General features: G+C 37.1%; 1 protein-coding gene across 5 annotated transcripts in view; it reads right to left on the bottom strand.

Annotated features, from left to right (window-relative positions):
- The window catches only part of ZFR (zinc finger RNA binding protein), an 85,368-nt gene that overhangs the window by 47,933 nt on the left and 17,817 nt on the right, over positions 1-19,618 (bottom strand). For 2 of the 5 annotated variants that reach the window (XM_055554984.1, XM_055554982.1), the window contains exons 3-6: positions 13,119-13,142; positions 11,380-11,662; positions 9,592-9,736; positions 6,364-6,582 (exon numbers count right to left, since the gene is read on the bottom strand). In XM_055554984.1, coding sequence (XP_055410959.1) covers positions 6,364-6,582; positions 9,592-9,736; positions 11,380-11,662; positions 13,119-13,142 — 671 coding nt within the window. The remainder of the gene's footprint in view (positions 1-6,363; positions 6,583-9,591; positions 9,737-11,379; positions 11,663-13,118; positions 13,143-19,618) is intronic. The other 3 variants (XM_055554985.1, XM_055554987.1, XM_055554983.1) reach the window with 2 other exon arrangements.

Raw genomic sequence — 19,618 nt, 5'->3', positions numbered from 1 at the left:
AATCATGATGGTGTGATCACTCACACTCACCTAGAGCCAGACATCCTAGAATGTGAAGTCAAGTGGGCCTTAGAAAGCATCACTACGAACAAAGCTAGTGGAGCTGATGAATTCCAGTTGAGCTATTTCAAATCCTAAAAGATGATGCTGTAAAAGTGCTGCACTCAATATGTCAGCAAATTTGGAAAACTCAGCAGTGGCCACAGGACTGGAAAAGGTCAGTTTTCATTCCAATCCCAAAGAAAGGCAATGCCAAAGAATGTCCAAACTACCACACAATTGCATTCATCTCACACGCTAGTAAAGTAATGCACAAAATTCTCCAAACCAGGCTTCAGCAATACGTGAACTGTGAACTTTCAGATGTTCAAGCTGATTTTAGAAAAGGCAGAGGAACCAGAGATCAAATTGCCAACATCCTCTGGATCATGGAAAAGGCAAGAGAGTTCCAGAAAAACATCTATTTCTGCTTTACTGACTATGCCAAAGCCTTTGACTGTGTGGATCACAATAAACTGTGGAAAATTCTGAAAGAGATGGGAATACCAGACCACCTGATCTGCCTCTTGAGAAACCTGTATGCAGGTCAGGAAGCAACAGTTAGAACTGGACATGGAACAACAGATTGGTTCTAAATAGTAAAAGGAGTATGTCAAGGCTGTATATCATCACCCTGCTTATTTAACTTATATGCAGAGTACATCATGAGAAATGCTGAGCTGGAAGAAGCACAAGCTGGAATCAAGATTGCTGGGAGAAATATCAATAACCTCAGATATGCAGATGACACCACCCTTATGGCAGAAAGTGAAGAAGAGCTAAAGAGCCTCTTGATGAAAGTGAAAGAGGAAAGTGAAAAAGTTGGCTTAAAGCTCAACATTCAGAAAATGAAGATCATGGCATCCAGTCCCATCACTTCATGGGAAATAGATGGGGAAACAGTGGCTGACTTTATTTTCAGGGGCTCCAAAATCACTGCAGATGGTGATTGCAGCCATGAAATTAAAAGATGCTTACTCCTTGGAAGGAAAGTTACGACCAACCTAGATAGCATATTCAAAAGCAGAGACATTACTTTGTCAACAAAGGTCTGTCTAGTCAAGGCTATGGTTTTTCCAGTAGTCATGTATGGATGTGAGAGTTGGACTATAAAGAAAGCTGAGCGCCAAAGAATTGATGGTTTTGAACTGTGGTGTTGGAGAAGACTCTTGAGAGTCCCTTGGACTGCAAGGAGATCCAACCAGTCCATCCTGAAGGAGATCAGTCCTGGGTGTTCATTGGAGGGACTGATGTTGAAGCTGAAACTCCAATACTTTGGCCACCTGATGCAGAGAGCTGACTCATTTGAAAAGACCCTGATGCTGGGAAAGATTGAGGGCAGGAGGAGAAGGGGACGACGGAGGATGAGACGGTTGCATGGCATCACCGACTCAATGGACATGGATTTGGGTAGACTCTGGCAGTTGGTGATGGACAGGGAGGTCTGGCATGCTGAGGTTCATGGGGATGCAAAGAGTCGGATACGACTGAGCGACTGAACTGACCAGCTTTTAAGGTCCTTTGTATTATTTAAACAACAAAAAATCACTAAGCATAATATTTATAAAATAACCTCCTTCATTTGCACACATGTAGTCTAAAACTAATAAAAGGTAAGCTTAATTATAGCTTACTATTTAGCGTTTTTAAAAAAACCAAAGCATAAACTGAAAGGTATGCTGAAGGTTCTGGAACTCTGCTAAGGGATCGCCTTTAAATTTCCTATAACTACTAGCAAACACACATACATTTCTCATAAAGCATTATGGGAAAATAAATATAATGTTATGCCTCTAAATTAAGTAAAAGCTCAATTCTGAAAAGCTAAAACAATTTCACCTAAAAAGCACCCTATTATTAATATTTATCAAATAAGAAGTTGCATAATTAGAACAGTTAGAATATAATTTTTAAAGGTACAGTATCAGAAACAAAGACTACCACCTCAGCAGTAAATACATTTTATCACAACCCATCATTTAGTAGGTACCAACACTAGAATTCATTTTCAGTAAGAGATAAAAAGAATAGCTGACCTAAGCTGTAGCAGATATAAAATTGCAGACACAGAATTCAGAAGCCCTAATAATGATCTCTTTGGATGGCAATTTCACATTGTGTATCATATGTTCTTTAAAATGTGTATACACTTTGATGTAACAGTTACAAATCTAGGAATTTATATGAGGAAAACAATTGGCAAACACACAAATCTGTACATAAAATTATTATTTTACCCAGTGCTGTTTCAAGCTTTTCCTTAAACTAAACGTTCCCAACAAAAACTTTAAAATGTAGCACAGGCATACAATAAAACAGTGTTAGTCATTAAAAACTATGTTTTTCTAAGCGTAGATCTTGGTTTCTAAATACCATTGCCATACAAGAAACCAAGGTTCCTTTGTGAAATGGCTAATTGTGAGTCTATGGCAGGAAAGGCTCAAAGTTTATTGTTGTTTTGCATTTTTATTTATTCCTTAATACTCTGTCTTGTTCTGCATAGGTTATAAGGAGGTAAGGGCCATTTCAGTTCTTACTTACCTCTTGATGTTTTTGTTATAGAGCTTGAGTGTGGGAAGCCTAGATACTGAATTTTTAAAATATTTTTTTTAATTCCTCAGAGATTTTATCTCCTACCCTATGTCAAGTGCTATGCTGGATATTAGGGACGCAATGGTGAATCAGGCAGAGTAACGTCTTACTGTGCCAGAAAAGAAAGAAATGCTCAAAGACTAATGATGCCAAGTTCAAAAGACTCAGAATTGGTTTGAAAAGGATCCTTTACTATCCAAATTTGGGACACTGTGTGCCTCAAAAAGAAAAATGAAAGCAATGGATTACACTAAACTGAATAAAAAAGAAGCCTATAGTAACACTAAAAAAAAGAAGAGGTGACAGGACTCTTCTTCAGGGAAGAATTCCTAAGAATCCAACTCATTTCACACTGATTCTTGGTAAAAGGATTTTTCATTCACCAATGGAGAGTTTGATTCAGTTACTGATTTTCAAAGGATGTAACACCTTAGAAAGATAGCTGGGCTAATAGGCCCATAGATAACTTGGTTCATTACAAAATGGAAAAAGATATCTTTAAAAAAGAAAGATCTGGTAGTCACCACTACAATCAGTGATAATACTGACACCATTAATAAGGAATAAACTGACATTATTTATTACATGGCTGGCTTCTATGATAGCTCAGTTGGCTGCAATGCAGGAGACTACGGTTTGATTCCTGGGTTGGGAAGTTCCACTGGATAAGGGATAGGGTACCCATACCACTACTCCTAAGCGTCCCTTATGGCTCAGCTATTAAAGAATCTGCCTGCAATGTGGGAGACCTGGGTTCATCCCTGGGTTGGGAAGATCCCCTGGAAAAGGGAAAGGCTACCTACTCCAGTATTCTGGCCTGGAGAATTCCATGGACTGTACAGTCCATGGGATTGTAAAGGGTCAGACATGAAAGAGCGACTTTCACTTTATTACATGTACCTGATGTGCTGAAATGAAATGCTGACATAGGTAGTTTTACTGACTAAAAAACTGCCAGAATCTAAACATAAAGAAATCAGATAAATCCAGATTGTGGGATAGTCTACAAGACAACTTGTCTGAACTCTTCAAACACATCAAGGCTGGGATCTTCCTGGTGGTCCAATGGTTAAGAATACACCTTCCAATGCAGGGGACACGGTTCAATCCCTGTTCCTGGAACTAAGATCTCACATGCCACGGGGCCTGCACACCACAACTACTGAGCCTGTACTCTCCGGAGCCCATGCTTGTACTGAGCCTGAGCCTGTACTCTCTGGAGTCTGTGGCAAGCATAGAGATACTTGCTTGCCACAACGAAGGCCTGGTACGCCGCAACTAAGATCTGACGCAACCAAACAGTAAATAAATAATATAAATTAAAAAAAAAAAATCAAGGTCATGAAAGATAATATAAAAATAGAAGTTATTCTGTGGTGGTGGTTTAGTCGCTAAGTCATGCCCAATTCTTGTGATCCTGTGGACTGCAGCACCCCCCAGCTCCTCTGTCCATGGGATCTCCTAGACATGTATACTGGAGTGGGTTGCCATTTACTTCTCCAGGGAATCTTTCCAACTCAGGGACTGAACCTGAGTCTCTTGCATTGCAGGTGGATTCTTTACTGTTAAGCCACCAGGGAAGCCCCAGGGGTAATTCTACATCAAAGGAAAATGAAACTAACAACCAAATACAATCTATAATCCTTGACTGGACCCTGAATTTAAGACAAAGTACAAATACATCAACTATAGAGAAAGTCTAGCCATAAAAGACATTTGTGGACAACTGAGGAAAATTTATTTGATAATATCCATGTCCAATTTCTGATCTGCATTTTGTTATATAAAAGAATGCTCCTATTCTTAGGAAATACATGTGGAAGAATTCCAGGCAAGGCACCATGTCACTGGCAACTTAGAAAACAAGGAAACATTACTAAATCGTTTGAAAATGTGTTTAAATAGAGGAGAGTTAAGCAAATGTAACAAAATAATATTTGGTGAACCTACGTAAATGTTGTATGGGCACTTGTTGTCTGGTGTTTTTTTTTTTTTTTTTTCAATTTTCTGCAGAAGGAAAATTTTCTAAAATTGGGGAAAAAACATGAACCAGGGAATGGTGTATCTCTATACTTAGGGCATTCACAACAAGGAAAGCAGTTTACACTGTAGTACATATAAGACAAAATTCACCCTTTATAAAGAAACCATGATGTTTATATATGCATAATCCCATGGAAAAAAGTACAGAAAGACATGCACTAAAAAGTTAATGGTAATTAGTGTCTAGGGATAGATGCCTAGTAATTTAATTTTTCCTCCTTTTTAAATCCATAGCTTTGAGTTTTAAAATGATATATTACTTACATACTAAAGCAGTAAACAGAAATAATTATCTTCATGCTGTGTAAGGTATATTCAAGCAACTGAGAAAGACAAAGGCTGAGAGAGGCAGAGAGAAAAAGGGAAGAATAGATGAAAGGGAAAAACAAGGAATAGGAATGGATACTATCACATTCCTTATTTATTAAAGCTGATGTGGGTTTTTTTCCTTAAGTGTCCAAATAGATTTCACTGAAATAGCTCCATTTACAGTTATAACCAGTTAACCAGAGAAAGGCAGAAAAGTTGTATCATGAGTAACAAATCAAAGAATAATAATATCTCCTTATGTCAGTTCATTTCCAAACGGCTGTCTTAATTAATTTACAAATCTGTCCCCATTGCTCCCTTTCTTGAGCTCTCTTTGGCATTCTGTCTGCCCACAAGATAAAGACAAGACAACACAGCAGACCATACAAGGCTTTCCACACTGACATTTCCAGCCTCAATTTCCTGTTATCCTGTGTATCCTGTATTTCTGCCACAATGAACTCTTGATCCCAAACATATCATGCCTACTTTGTATCCCTAACACCATGCACAGAGTTCGACATAGAGTAAGAGATTAAAAATAATCTTTGAGAAAAAAAAAATAAGTTTAAAAATTCAGCAGCTACTTCTAACACCTCAACTACCAAAAAACATCAAGAGATGAAAAATGAAATTACCTATGCCACCTTAAATCCTCCATGGAACTAGACAGCGTACTAAGGAATAAGTAAAATGCAAAACCAACAACAAACTATACATTAGTACAACACTAAGTGTCTTCAAAAAAGCCATGTGTGACTTTAAGCACTCCAATACTACAAAGTACCTCAGTGGAAAATTAGGAAGAACAGTGGGCACAGCAAGGTTTTAGTGATTATTCTCGGCCAGGAAAAATATATGATTACTAAATAAAATAAATCTACTCTGTTCTTCCAAGAGATGTGTTACATAACCATCATCTATGGATGTTTATAAAGGCCCCCAATATTTTCAAATTACTTATTCCTGATGGTAAATATGAAGATATAACTCCTTGCAAGCTGAAAAAACAATGTAAATAATCTGTCAGTGGTACTTCCTGAAGTTAACCTTGAACTTTCAAATTCATTTGGAAAAGTCAGACAGGAAATGACCCTGTAGAATACTAGATGTTATTTTCTCTAACTGCAATGCTAGGCCCAAGGTTTTAAAAGCCCAGAGGGCATTTTTACATTCTGCTAAAATTTCCTGGCATTAAGAAAAAAAAAAACATATTAAGAGTAGGTTCATCTGTCACATATGTACAAATATTTGTATTAACACCTATCAATTAATTCAATTCTTGCTTTACTGGGAGTAAGATCATCCCACAGAAAACCAAGATAGTTTCTTAGTGAGTCTAATTCGCTTCCTCATTTAAACACACTTCATCAGTCTTACCAGAATAAGTAACTGCCGTGGTACTATAAGTAGCACTCTGGGTATAGGATGGCACCACAGTAGCTGCAGCTGCTACTGGCTGTACGGTGGAGGATACAGGATAAATGGAGAAAGTAGTGGTAGCTGGACTTGGTGTGGCTGGTTTTATGGCTGTCACTTGTCGAGTTTGCTGGGCTTGTGTATACTGAGTTGCACCTTGGCTATAACCTGCTTTAGGGGCTAAATTGGGAAAGAGACATAAGAAAATTAGAAAAGTGAACCTTAGTTACTGTACCAATATCCTAGAAAAAACAAACATAAACATCATTAACTGGAAATTTTATGCTAGCAATTTCTCCTTGATAAAAGAAGTAAAATTCTTATTACCAACTTCATAAAATACAACATCTATATAAATTACTGTTCTTCCCCAGATGCTTTCTACATATTTCCAAAATGACATTTTGTCAAGATTTGCCACTAACTGAAATATCAGCACTACTTAAACCATGTCATTAACAAATAAAGTTTTAAGGAAAGAATGTGTGTGTGTGTATTTGGGCTAGTCAGTATACTTGAGAGTTATGCTTAATACTGGGAACAAAACAGAGAGTGCCTCAAAGTATAGTTTAAGTCACAGTAAAATTTTCAATGCTTGATTATATGGAACTTGTTCAAACACCATTTAAAAGAATTTTACTGATTTGTCCATAGTGAACTTCAAGCTAATTACAACCCACAAGGAGCTACTTATTTAATTCTTCAAATGTCAATAGCTCGAGTGCAGCTGTTCTTAAACGGCTGTCATTAAAGTCTCGCCTGAACTTTCTGCTGTCTTTGAACCCATTAAAACCAATGTATACCCAGGGTGCAATGTTAAAAGAATCTGCCTATTGATGCAGGAGACTCAAGTTTGATCTGTGGGTAGGGAAGATCCCCTGGAGTAGGAAATGGCAACCCACTCCAGTATTCTTGCCTGGAAAATCCCACGGACAGAGGAACCTGGTGGGTGGGCTACAGTCAATGGGGTCACAAAGAGTTGGATATGACTAAGTGCACACACACACACTTGAATACCTTAAGAATCTTATGAGACTTATCATCACTAAATTAATAATTAATCCCTTATTAAGGATCACTAAAGCATACAAATGTAATTTTCTGAGAAAGGCCCAAATATATCAGGGACCAAACTCATTTATGCTTTTAAGTAAATGTACTTTAAATAAACAGCACTTAACAGTTTATAAAACTTTTTCTACACATAGTATGAAATCTGATCCACATGACATACAGATGAGTACAACATTTTACAAGAAAACCCTGATGTGCAAGAGCTAAATAATTTACAAAAGTCACATGGTCATGTCAGATTTTAGACTATACCATGGTAATCTGACTCAATATTAATTCAGTACTCTTCAGCATAATCCATCAAACCTTGGTAATTAATCAGGAAGTTTATTAAAGCTCATTGTACCCACAAATCATTAGAAAGGAGACTTAAGAAAAGTCAGGATCATTATAATTCAAAACACTTTTAACCCACTTTCTAAGGGACTCATAGAATCAATCTTAGATCTAAAAGTAGCCTAGAAAGAGCTAAGTCAACCACCCCGTTCACAAATAAGAGAAGAGATGAAATGAGGTAAGCAATCACTTGCCCATGATAATGGTAACACTAGGGCTAGAAACCAATTCTACTCTTTTCTAATTCAAGGCTCTACCCACACTCTCATGGTCCTTTAAAAATACGAGTCGCCTATTCAAGCTGTACTGTCACTCTGTTTATTTAACTTATATGCAGAGTATGTCATGTGAGATGATGGGCTGCATGAAGCTGGAATCAAGATTGCCGGGAGAAAAATCAATAAACTCAGATATGCAGATGATACCACCCTTATGGCAGAAAGTGAAGAACTAAAAGAGCCTCTGGATGAAAGCGAAAAAGCAGAGTGAAAAAGCTGGCTTAAAACTCGACATTAAAAAAACTAAGATTATGGCATCCAGTCCCATCATTTTATGGCAAATAGATGGGGAAACAATGGAAACAGTGACAGACTTTATTTTCTTGGGCTCCAAAATCACTACAGATGGTGACTGCAGCCATGAAATTAAAAGATGCTCGCTCCTTGGATGAAAAGCTATGACCAACATAGCATATTAAAAAGCAGAGTCATTACTTTGCTGGCAAAGGTCCACCTAGTCAAAGCTATGGTTTTTCTAGTCGTCTTGTATGGATGTGCGAGTTGGACTATAAAGAAAGCTGAGTGCCGAAGAATTGATGCTTTTGAACTGTGGTGTTGGAGAAGTCTCTTGAGAGTCCCTTGGACTACAAGGAGATCAAACCAGTCAATACTAAAGGAAATCAGTCCTGAATATTCATTGGAAGGACTGATGATGAAGCTCCAATACTCTAGCCACCTGATGTGAAGAACTGACTCCTTGGAAAAGACCCTGATGCTGGGAAAGATTGAAGGCGGGAGAAGGGGATGACAGAGGATGAGATGTCTGGATGGCATCACTGACTCGATGGACATGAGTTTGAGCAGGCTCTGGCAGTTGGTGATGGACAGGGAGGCCTGGCATGCTGCAGTCCATGGGGTCATAAAGAGTTGCACACAACTGAGCAACTGAACTGACTAACTTTTCAGAACTTGGAGAGCTTTGGTCTTAAAGGTGCTCAGTTAAATTTCTATGAAAAAAAATCCATCTTTTAAAGACTATAGATATGTAGGCTTCTTTGCAAACAAAACAGTTCCTGCATTCAAACCATTAATATATATTGTACTATCAGTGGCTGATAACAATACCAACTGTCATTACAGATCAGAGAAAGGTGAATTAAAAATATGGGTCCACAAAATAGAAACCACCATCAGGGCCTCCACTAATTACAAAGGAAGGTGTGTCTGGGCATTTCTGGGCAAAAAGCAGGCAGCCAGAAGTTACTGCCACAACTTCTTTTGTACAGCTTATTTCAGCAGAAAAAGAACTGTAAGCTGAAGATCAGACATGAAATACACTTCCAAGAGAGAAGAACATGATTATGAACTGCCTCCGGGGCCTTCTCTCTTTGGGACTCAAAGGCATTTTTATACAGAAAGAGAACATGACTAGAACCTGCCTCTCAAGGTAATATAACACAACAAGTTTAGATGGATTCAAAAGCCTATCTTCATTAAATAATACCTTGAATAATATGTTTCAACAGTGTACAATGAAAGGGTGGTATGTTAATAAACTCACCTGTCTGATAGTAGGTCTCAGCAACGGAAGGCTGAGGCTGGGCGGCGGCAGCTACAGCAGCAGCAGTTGCTGTTGGTTGTTGGTAGTACTGCTTACTATCATAAGCTACAGCAGGAGCTGTGGATCTTACATATGAGTACGAATCCTAAAGAAAGAGAATGAAATCTTGCTATCAGTGAAGTGGCAGAGGGAAAAAACCTCATCTTTGCCACATTAAAAATCTAATAAAGGAAAACAGAAACCTAAATATGTATGAATATAAACAGAAGATTCAAATTCAATACAAAGGGGATTCATTTGGGACTTCATCAAATAAGGTCAAAATCATTTGAGGCAGCATGCTTAACTTTTACAATTGAAAAAAATCATCAAAACATTTAAAAATAAACATTATTTAAAAATTAATTTTATTTAAAAATTGCATGGTGGATCTGCCTTAAAGATGGATTCCAGAGTAAAGAACACCTGGATGTTCTAAGCTTTGTGACTTGTTTCAGCTTTCTTTTTGTTCATCCTTATTTACCACTGTTTATTAACATAATGATGAGTAAGAGCTTCCAGGTGGAGGGAAGGTAAACAGAGGTTCTAAGGGAAAGGAATATTATTTACAAATCTCCAAAGCAATGAAGATCAAGGTGAGCTGGTGAATTCTAGCACTGTATATAGTGAGGAGGGCTTGGGAGGCACACAGGTAGAAAGACTGAAGAAGCAGGCAGGACCCAGAAAATTACGGGCTTCATACACCCTATTAAAAATAATAAAATGTATTATATTCCGTCTTTGGACATAAGGAAAACAATCACACGTCAAAGTAATTCTGAGTTTAGAAATCTGCTAAATATTAATAGCAAATGCTAATAATGCTGATCCATATGTCAATTTCTTAGATAACAAAATAAATCTCTCTATTTTAGAAAGAATATTAAAAAATCAGAAGCTCCAAAGTTTAAAAACCGGATCTTAAAAGTAAACAAACAAAAAAATGGGTTAAAAGAATTAGGACCAAATTTATTAAATAAGTGAGTAGTAATTAAGTGCCATACTAGACATAAGAGACCATATTTTTATAAAGAGAATTAAGAGCTTTATGTTCCCATAAACCTAACAAGAAGCAATTAGATGACTTAAGGGCAGGATCAATTTCTGTTATAGATAAAGAAACAGTATCTCGAGGGGAAGAAGTACATATAGGCAATAGACTTTCCACAGTGTTTCAGGAAGACATTATGTAATTTGCTTTGTTTAATGGCATTCCAGCATGTGGGTTCCCACACCAGAGGCTGAACCCATGCTCCGTGCAGTGGAAGTGCCAGGGACTGGCAGGTAACCACCGCACTGCCAGGGAAGTCCTGACACTATGTAATTTGTTTGTCCCACATAGCTGAAGCTCATGGTTCTCAAAATAGACATAGGGGTGTCCCAAGTGGATAAATAATTCCACAGTACCAACAAGGGGCAGAAGACCTTATATATCTTAATTTTTCTCAAAAACTTGTTATAAGATTAAAATATTTAGCCAGTAATTAATTTTTTTTTAAATTAAACCAAACATATATAGAGAGTGAAGTGAAATGGACTGGGAGATTATTAATATAAAACTCACTGCAAGGAAGCTTAATCCCTGGAGTATGCTCCCAGATTACCTAGGAATACACACTCACTTTTCTCTATCATTAGAGGTATATTTTGCAAGACTCAAGTTTGAAAAGTATTGGCTTGGACATTACATTAAACACTGATGTCACTGAACCTGTATGTTAAGGCTAATGAAAGCAGAAGCTTTCTTACCTGGTAGTTCTGTGTAGTAGCTGGGGGTGGTGGTGGAGGTGCTTCTTGTTGCCTCTGTGTATAACCATAGTCAGTCGCTGTGTGTGCAGTGGGGTAACCTCCATAAGCAGCAGCTGTTGCAGCAGCTGCAACAGCTACTGGAGCAGGCCTGGCAACTGCAACTGTGGCGGCTGCTGGTGCATAGGCAGCAGTAACTGTGTGAGCAGCTACTGGAGCCTGATGGACAGTGTAGCTAGCAACGGTGGTTGGATGAGAGTAGGCTACACCCGAAGCTGGCTGCTGGCTATATTGTGGAGTAGAAGAATAAACAAAATACAATTTAATTTTTAAAATCTAGGAATTCAATCAACTTAAAAGCACATTTCCCAGTAATTTAATCATGGACTACAAAAGAACAGGTATGAACTTAATAAACCACCTAATCAAATATCCTATTTGTTATTGTTGTGTAATTTTCATCCCTTAATCTGAATAAATTAAGATAGTCACACTTATTGTTTCAGATCAAAAGATCATTATCACAAAGCAGGGAGGACAAACTGAGATAAGAAGCAGTATTAGGAAGAAAAACTGATCAAATTAGGAGCTTAAAAAAGTATCTGCTGTATGTAAAGTTCTTTATTATGTTCTATAGTTTTAAAATACTGTATTCTAGCTCCAATTAAGGAAAACATTTAAGGTAGAAACTGTTACTGACATGACTTAAGAAATACTTCTGATGCTCTAAGGCAGTGGTTCTCAACTAGGGGAGACTATGCCCTCCTGGAGATACCTGGTCATGTCTGGAGATATTTTTGATGATCAAACTGCAGAGGAGAAGGTGGTGATGTGTGCTACTTGTATTTAGTGGGTAGAGGTCAGTAATGCTGTTATATATTCTATAAAGGACAGCTATCCACAACAAAGAATTATCCAAAGAATGCCAACAGTGCTGAGGTTGAGAAATCCTTCTCTAGAGTACAGATTTTACAATGCAGTATCTGTTATATTAGATACATTTTCCAGGTTATAGGCAGAAATCATTATACACATTTCTCTCTTAAAAATGTAGCACATGCTGCAAAAGGAGACCTAAGTCAGATGCTTTGCAATCATAACCATGTAGACCTCAAAGAGACAAAACCCTTTTCCAAAACTCTAAATTAAATGAATCTTCAGGTAAAGTTCTTAAAATAACATTTACTTTAATTTTTAATTTGAGAGCCTATGTCACATAAAACAAGGCCCACAGATGTTAGCATATAAAAACATTTTTGTTGTTTTAGGTTCTCTGTTAAGTAATACATTCACAATCACACCTGCTAAAGCTCTATTACCAAGGCAGAAATGCCTTCTTAAAAAAAAAGGATAGCCCCAACAGTTATTTAGCTGACAGGTTTTAGTTGACCATACGTTTTAATACGAGTCAAAAGTTAAGTACAGCTAAGAAAAAAATGCCTGACATAGCTGAAGCTGCACTAATAAACTAGTGTGCCTGATTCATGGGTTACAGTACAGGATATTCTTCACTGGTATGCACAATACCAAAAAAATATAGCATAGAATTAAAATCTGGGGCCATCATATTTTAACTGTGTTATGGAAGACACTGACAATTAGAATGTATTCAAAAGGAATCAGTATGAAGTTTATAAATATGGGTATTATTTTACATAAAAAGTAGAGGACCTGGGGACATTCAGTCTAGAAAAGGTGACCTTGGAAGATATGATAGCTGCCTTCTAATAGAAGAGACTTACTCCATGCTGCTCCAGAGAACAGAACTAGAACCAATGGATGGAAGGGTGGCAGATTTCAGCCCAATATGAAAAAGAAAAAAAAACAAAAACTTAGAACAGAGTCCAAAGAAACTCTTATAATTTCTATTTGGATGAGGTTTTCCACATTTTGACACTAAAAATTAGCTAACATTTTCTACATATATGCCAATTATAAGACAGGAAAAAGGAAGTTTAAACTGCCAATAGTGGGAAATTAGATGGGCATTGACATTTTCTATGGATAATTCCACATTGTTAAGAAAAATTCCAGTAACGTATACCTCTTCAAAATTCCTAGAACCGAGAAAAAGAATCATGTTTAAAATATAAATGCACCAGTTCTGTGGAACTTGTATTTAACATTTACTGGTAAGATTTCGCACATACAGGCTATATGGCTACATAAAAATCCAGAGTCTTGAATTCCTATACTGTTTCCATTCATCTCACTGCTCTTCATCGAGCATCTGTTCATGTTTCATGCTCCCCAAAATGTGTCCTATAGGACAAAAAGCAAAAGTTGGAGTAGAATAGGAATATCAAGTATTCCTATTCCAAGGCAATTTGATGTATACTGCCTCTGATCTTTAGAAGTCCACACAGCTTGGGGACGGATGACCTTGTGTTCTGGTTTATGCCTATTGCCCCACATATTTATTAATAGTATTCTCACTCTCCTATGTTCCAATTTGAACAATAAATTTTATAGTCACCCTTCCCAGCAGCCATATAAAAAAGATGCCAGTGCATTTAGCAATTACCATATATTTACATTCTTAAGGTTAACTAATCTAACTTGCTCTGTACAACCAGGTCCCTAACCATCATCTGGACTGGAACCACAGCCTCCACCAAAGCATCATGAAGGATGATGATCCACTCTCAGTTCCCAGGTAGTCAAGGGCTAGGGCAGCTGACAGCAGTTAAGAATAAAGATTCTGTGGCGGATTCGTTTTGATGTTTGGCAAAACTAATACAGTGTTTGAGGTTTAAAAATAAAATAAAATTAAAAAAAAAAAAAGAATAAAGATTCTCTGATCTGTTATCTTAGATCCATCTAGGAAATTCTTTTTCAATTTCAAATACCTTTAGACAAACGGTCTTTTACATGACACAGATGACCACACTGGACTACACTAACTCAATGAAATATCAAGTAGCTAAGTCTAAACAATTTTTAAGAATTCAGGCCAAGTTCAAATTAGTTTATGTAAAATTAGTCTTAAGTTGAAACAGTTCAAATCAAGGTTTTTGCCTAGTCTCGAGTCTTAGAATAAAAGGTAAGTTATACCTCTATATAAAATTTAAGACTTAACCATCTTTATGGAGAAGAAAATGGCAAACCACTCCAGTATTCTTGCCTGGCAAATCCCAAGGACAGAGGAGCCTGGTGGGCTACAGTCCATGAGGTCGCATAAAGTCGGACACAACTGAGTACACACGCACAACTGTCTTTAAGTTGTTTCTTAAATAGGGAACTCCCTGGTAGTCCAGTGGTTAGGACTCTGAACTCTCACTGCCAATGGCCCCAGTTCAATCCCTGGTTGGAAACTAAAATCCCACAAGTCATGTGCTGCCCCCCACCAATCTTAAATAAACCAGGACATAAAATAAAAACCCACATCCTATGCCACAAAAATAATCTGTGAAATGAGATTTTCATTTACCAAACAACCAGGAGAGCAGAAGCTTTTATTTAGATGATAATATCCTTTGTGAATAAATTAAATCTAATCAGTTTCAGTCAGTTTTAAAGTTCAACAAACTAAAAAACAAATTATGAAACAAACATAGGAAATCAACATGGGTAAGAAAGCTTAAGAAATAATCAGACATAAAATAGGAATGGTATTTCTCTTGAGGGGAGAGCATTTAGGATATTATTGATATTAAAGAGTAAAAAATAAATGTTTCATATTCCTGAACTGTTTACCTTCAGCTAAAGATGTTCAAACCACCACACAACTGCACTCATTTCACATGCAAGGTAATGCTCAAAATTCTTTAAGCTAGACTTCAGTAGCATGTGAACCAAGAACTTGCAGATGTATAAGCTGGATTGAGAAAAGGCAGAGAAACCAGAGATCAAATTGCCAACATTCGCTGAATCACAGGGAAAGCAAGAGAATTTCAGAAAAGTATCTACTGCTGCTTCATTGACTATGTTAAAGTCTTTGACTGTGTGGATCACAATAAACTGTGCTAAATTCTTAAAGACATGGGAATACCAGACCACCGTACCTGTCTCCCAAGAAACCTGTCTGCAGACTAGGAAGCCACAGTTAGAACCAGACATGGAACAACAGACTGGTTCAAAATTGGGAAAGGAGTACATCAAGTTTGTATACTGTTACCCTGCTTATTTAACTTCTATGCCGAGTACATCATGCAAAATGCTGGGCTCCATGAAGCAGAAGCTGTAATCAAGACTGCTGGGAGAAACAGCAACTACATCAGAAACGCAGCTCATACTACCCTAATGGCAGAAAGCAAAGAGTAACTAAAGAGCCTCTTGATGAAGGTGAAAAAAGAGAGTGAAAAAGCTGGCTTAAAACTCATCAAGAAAACTAAGATCATGGCATCTGGCCCTATCACTTCATAGCAAATAGATGGAGAAAAAGTGGAAACAATGGCAGATTTTATTTTCTTGGGCTCCAAGATCATTCCGGATTGTGACTACAGCCATGAAATTAAAATGCTTGCCCTTGGAAGGAAAGCTATGACAAACCTAGACAGCATATTAAAAAGCAAAGACATCACTTTGCTGACAAAGGTCCGTATAGTCAAAGCTATGATTTTTCCAGTAGTCATGTACAAATGTTGAGAGTTGGACCATAAAGAAGGCTAAGTGACAAAAAATTACGCTTTCAAATTGTGGTGCTGGAGAAGACAACGAGAGTTACTTGAACAGCAAGGAGATCAAACCAGTCAATCCTAAAGGAAATAAACTCTGAATATTCATTGGAAGGATTGATGCTGAAGCTCCAATACTTTGGCCACCTGATGCGAAGGGCTGACTCATTGGAAAAGACCCTGATGCTGGGAAAGGTTGAGGGCAGGAGGAGAAGGGGACAACAGAGGATTAGATGGTTGGATGGCATCATCAACTCAATGGACATGAGTCTGAGTAAACTCCTGGAGATAGTGAAGGCCTGGTGTGCTGCAGTCCATAGGGTCACAAAGAATCAGACACGTCTTAGCAACTGAACAACAACAAAGCTGAAAGTGAAGACAGTCAGAAGCCTTATCAAAATAAACAGCCATCCAAAATGACCAGATATTACTACAAACTGAAAAAGAAACAAGAATGATTCCATGGGAAATGGATAACTCAAAGCAACAGGTAAGAATTTTCAAAATCTCCAATTTGTATCTACAAAATAAGAACTTTACACGTGTTAGAAGATTAAAATGAAGGACATGAACAAGGTAAAGAAAATGATTAAAGAGAAAGGATAAATATAGCAGGTCTAAAATTCTAACAAGAAGGAATTTCTAGAGAAAAGGAAAAAAGCAGATGGAAGAAATTAAGAAATAAAATTTTCCCACCCTTGAAGGGAGGAATGTATTTTCAAATTCAGAGGTCTACAGAGTGCAGAACAGAAAGGATGGACAACACTGACATTTAGCATTTCATAACACCTCAAGACAAAGAGAAAAATCCTTTAACTCTCCAGACACAAACAAAACAGGTTACCTACACACAACTAAATGAAAATCAGACTTATTTTTAACACTAGTGGCTGGAAGACAATATGGTAATGTCTTGAAAATTCAAGGGAAAATGGTTATCAATGTGGAGTTCTGCACCCAGCTAAACTATTAACACAGAATATAGATTCTGACATTTAAGGTCTGAAGTTTACAGCCTATATGCCTTTTCTTAGGAAGCTACATGAAAATGTACTTCAGCAAAAAATAAAACAAGAAAAATACCATGGAATTCCACACACAGTGGATTCAAACCAGGAGAGTGATAAAAGCCCAGGTCAGCAATAATACAAAGGCCCAGATGAGACTGCAATCAAAGGAAGGACAGAAGCCTCCAGGAGAAAGATGTTCAGGAAAACAGATGACTGGACAATAGACAGCAGATCAGGAGCCTGGGGAAATCTCATGATATAATCAAGGCACCAAGAAGATTTGGGTGAAAAACAGGATAATGAAGGACTTCAGGAAATATGAATTGGTCAAGATAAATGATCATAGCTGAGCAACTAGTAGAGTGTCAAAAAAGGAAAATCCATTTGAACTTGAGCCTAGAAAGATTATTAAGTGATACAGGGTTATAAAATGGAATACACTAGGAATTCTAATCATAGGTCAGTACTTGGCACCACAGTATATACTATTTAAAGTCATAAAAATGAAATGGTTTTTGCTTTCAAGTTTTAGAATAAACCTAAATCACGGAAGATAAACTATTACAGAACACAATGTAAATGCTATCACAAGGAAAACTATAGCTGAGTAGAGGAATGGAGTGGAGAAAGAGGGAAAGTGAAGCAGAAGAATTTAAAGATTCCTAATAGTACCAAGATACTATCAGCTTGTGATGGAACTACAACAGAACTGACAGTATTGTTGAAGAGAGACAGCCGTATCACTGAATTTGGGAGGAGAAACATGAGAAGCATGAGAGAGTATATATGAACTCCTAACCATGATTTTAAGAAGTCAAAATAATGTAGAGTTGATAAATTAAGATATAAAAATGCAGCATACTATTTAGTGATAAGGAGGTTAGAAATAAAACCAAGATATATTAAAGGTGAGGGTCCCTGGGAAGTGGAATTAGAAGGAAGGGAGAAAGAAAATAAGGGACTTGTTATCATTAAGTTCTTCTATCTATGTTTAATTAGTTAATGCATTATTCTGGGAAAAGGGAAGCATAAGATATTATAACAGAATTCTCAGACAGGCAACTTTAATGACTAACAAACCAGCCCTAAATTTAAATACTCCCTTCTAGTTATTCCAATACAACTCTACATCTACATTTCTGGCCTCAACCTGAATCTATACCCGACTCTGGGCTCATCTTTCAAATTCCATTAATATGACCTGGCTTTTTATTACACTACTAAATTTACAGTCACTACTGAAATCACAGTAAGTTATGTGTACAAATGGCTTGTCCACATAAATGGCATCTAGTAACAGGGAAAACATTCCTATATCTCAGTTCTCAAAACTGAGCAGTTCTCAAAATGTGATCCAAAGGACAGCTAAGGGTCCCTAAGATTATTACAGAAGGTCCACAAGGTTGGTTCTCTTTTTTCAATTACAAATTGCCTTCATATATTTTAATCCAAACAACTTACTGCAACACACTAAATGCAAAAGCAGATATGAGAATCCAACCATCTTAGTGAACCAACCATCTTATCTATCCAAGCAGATATTAAAAAGATTTGTAAAAATGAAAAACAATGCTTCTCATCTCACTACTTTTTTTGTGGTTGAAATAGTTACTTTTCATAAAAATATTCTTGGTTAACATGTAGTGGCTTTACTATTATTTTAAAACAATTTTATAAATACTTTAGAAGGGTCCCAGAACCAGAAAGTTTGAGAATCACCATTTTATGATACAGAACATTAACTTAAGATCTGTGATGGTATTCATCATTCATTTTCCTGCTCTTTACTTACAACCTCTTTAAGCAAAATGCTTCCTTCTATCTTATGACAGAGAAACAGTATTTGTTGTCTGTTAAAACGAAGAGTGCATGAGTGGCCAGAGATCTGTTGCCTAAACCTATAATAGTCTTATCTAGGGCTCCAAATCTCCTCTTGGTTAACTGCTATACATACCAATTTCTGTGTTAACAGAGACATCAAAGGCATTGGGAAGTAAAGACTCAGAACTTTGGCACCCCCACAAGAAACTAACAGAAAGTGAATTAGGAAAAAGCCCACTTCCCCCTTTAAGGGAGAACTGTATGGGAAATGTTCTTGTCTGAGCCTTGGCTCTAGGTAAAGGAGAGAAGGCTCTTTGATAATTCTTAACAAGTGAGCACTCTCCTTAGCTTGAGCTCTCGAATTCACATTATCTGACCAGGGAAAACACCAAACCAAGTAGTTAGTTTATCTCTGTGCTGACAATGCTTCCAGGTGCCACAGAATCCAGATTTCTCTCTAATGCTACAGTCCTGCAAGAAAGAGATCTCAATCAAAAATGAAACCCATAAGGAAATAAGATACTATGAGCAAGAGCTTGCAAAATTATTAAAAAACTGAGAAAACTATAATTATTAGAATTATTGGATACAAAACAGAAAATAAACACACTAAAGAGATAGTCAAAACCAAGACCAAGAGGTCAGTCAAAAACAACCAGATGAATGGAAACAGTTTCCAGAAATGAAATACAGTGCATAAAAATTAGAATCTTAGAAAGGAATCACATAACTGATTAGACATAGCTGGCAAAAAAAAAAATCTATAAAACTTACCCAGAATGCACACAAAGAAAT

This window comes from Bubalus kerabau, chromosome 18 (assembly GCF_029407905.1).
Source record: "Bubalus kerabau isolate K-KA32 ecotype Philippines breed swamp buffalo chromosome 18, PCC_UOA_SB_1v2, whole genome shotgun sequence".
Lineage (NCBI taxonomy): Eukaryota > Metazoa > Chordata > Mammalia > Artiodactyla > Bovidae > Bubalus > Bubalus kerabau.
The sequence above is the reverse complement of the archived record's forward strand: the minus strand, read 5'-3'. Positions and strand labels throughout refer to the sequence as shown.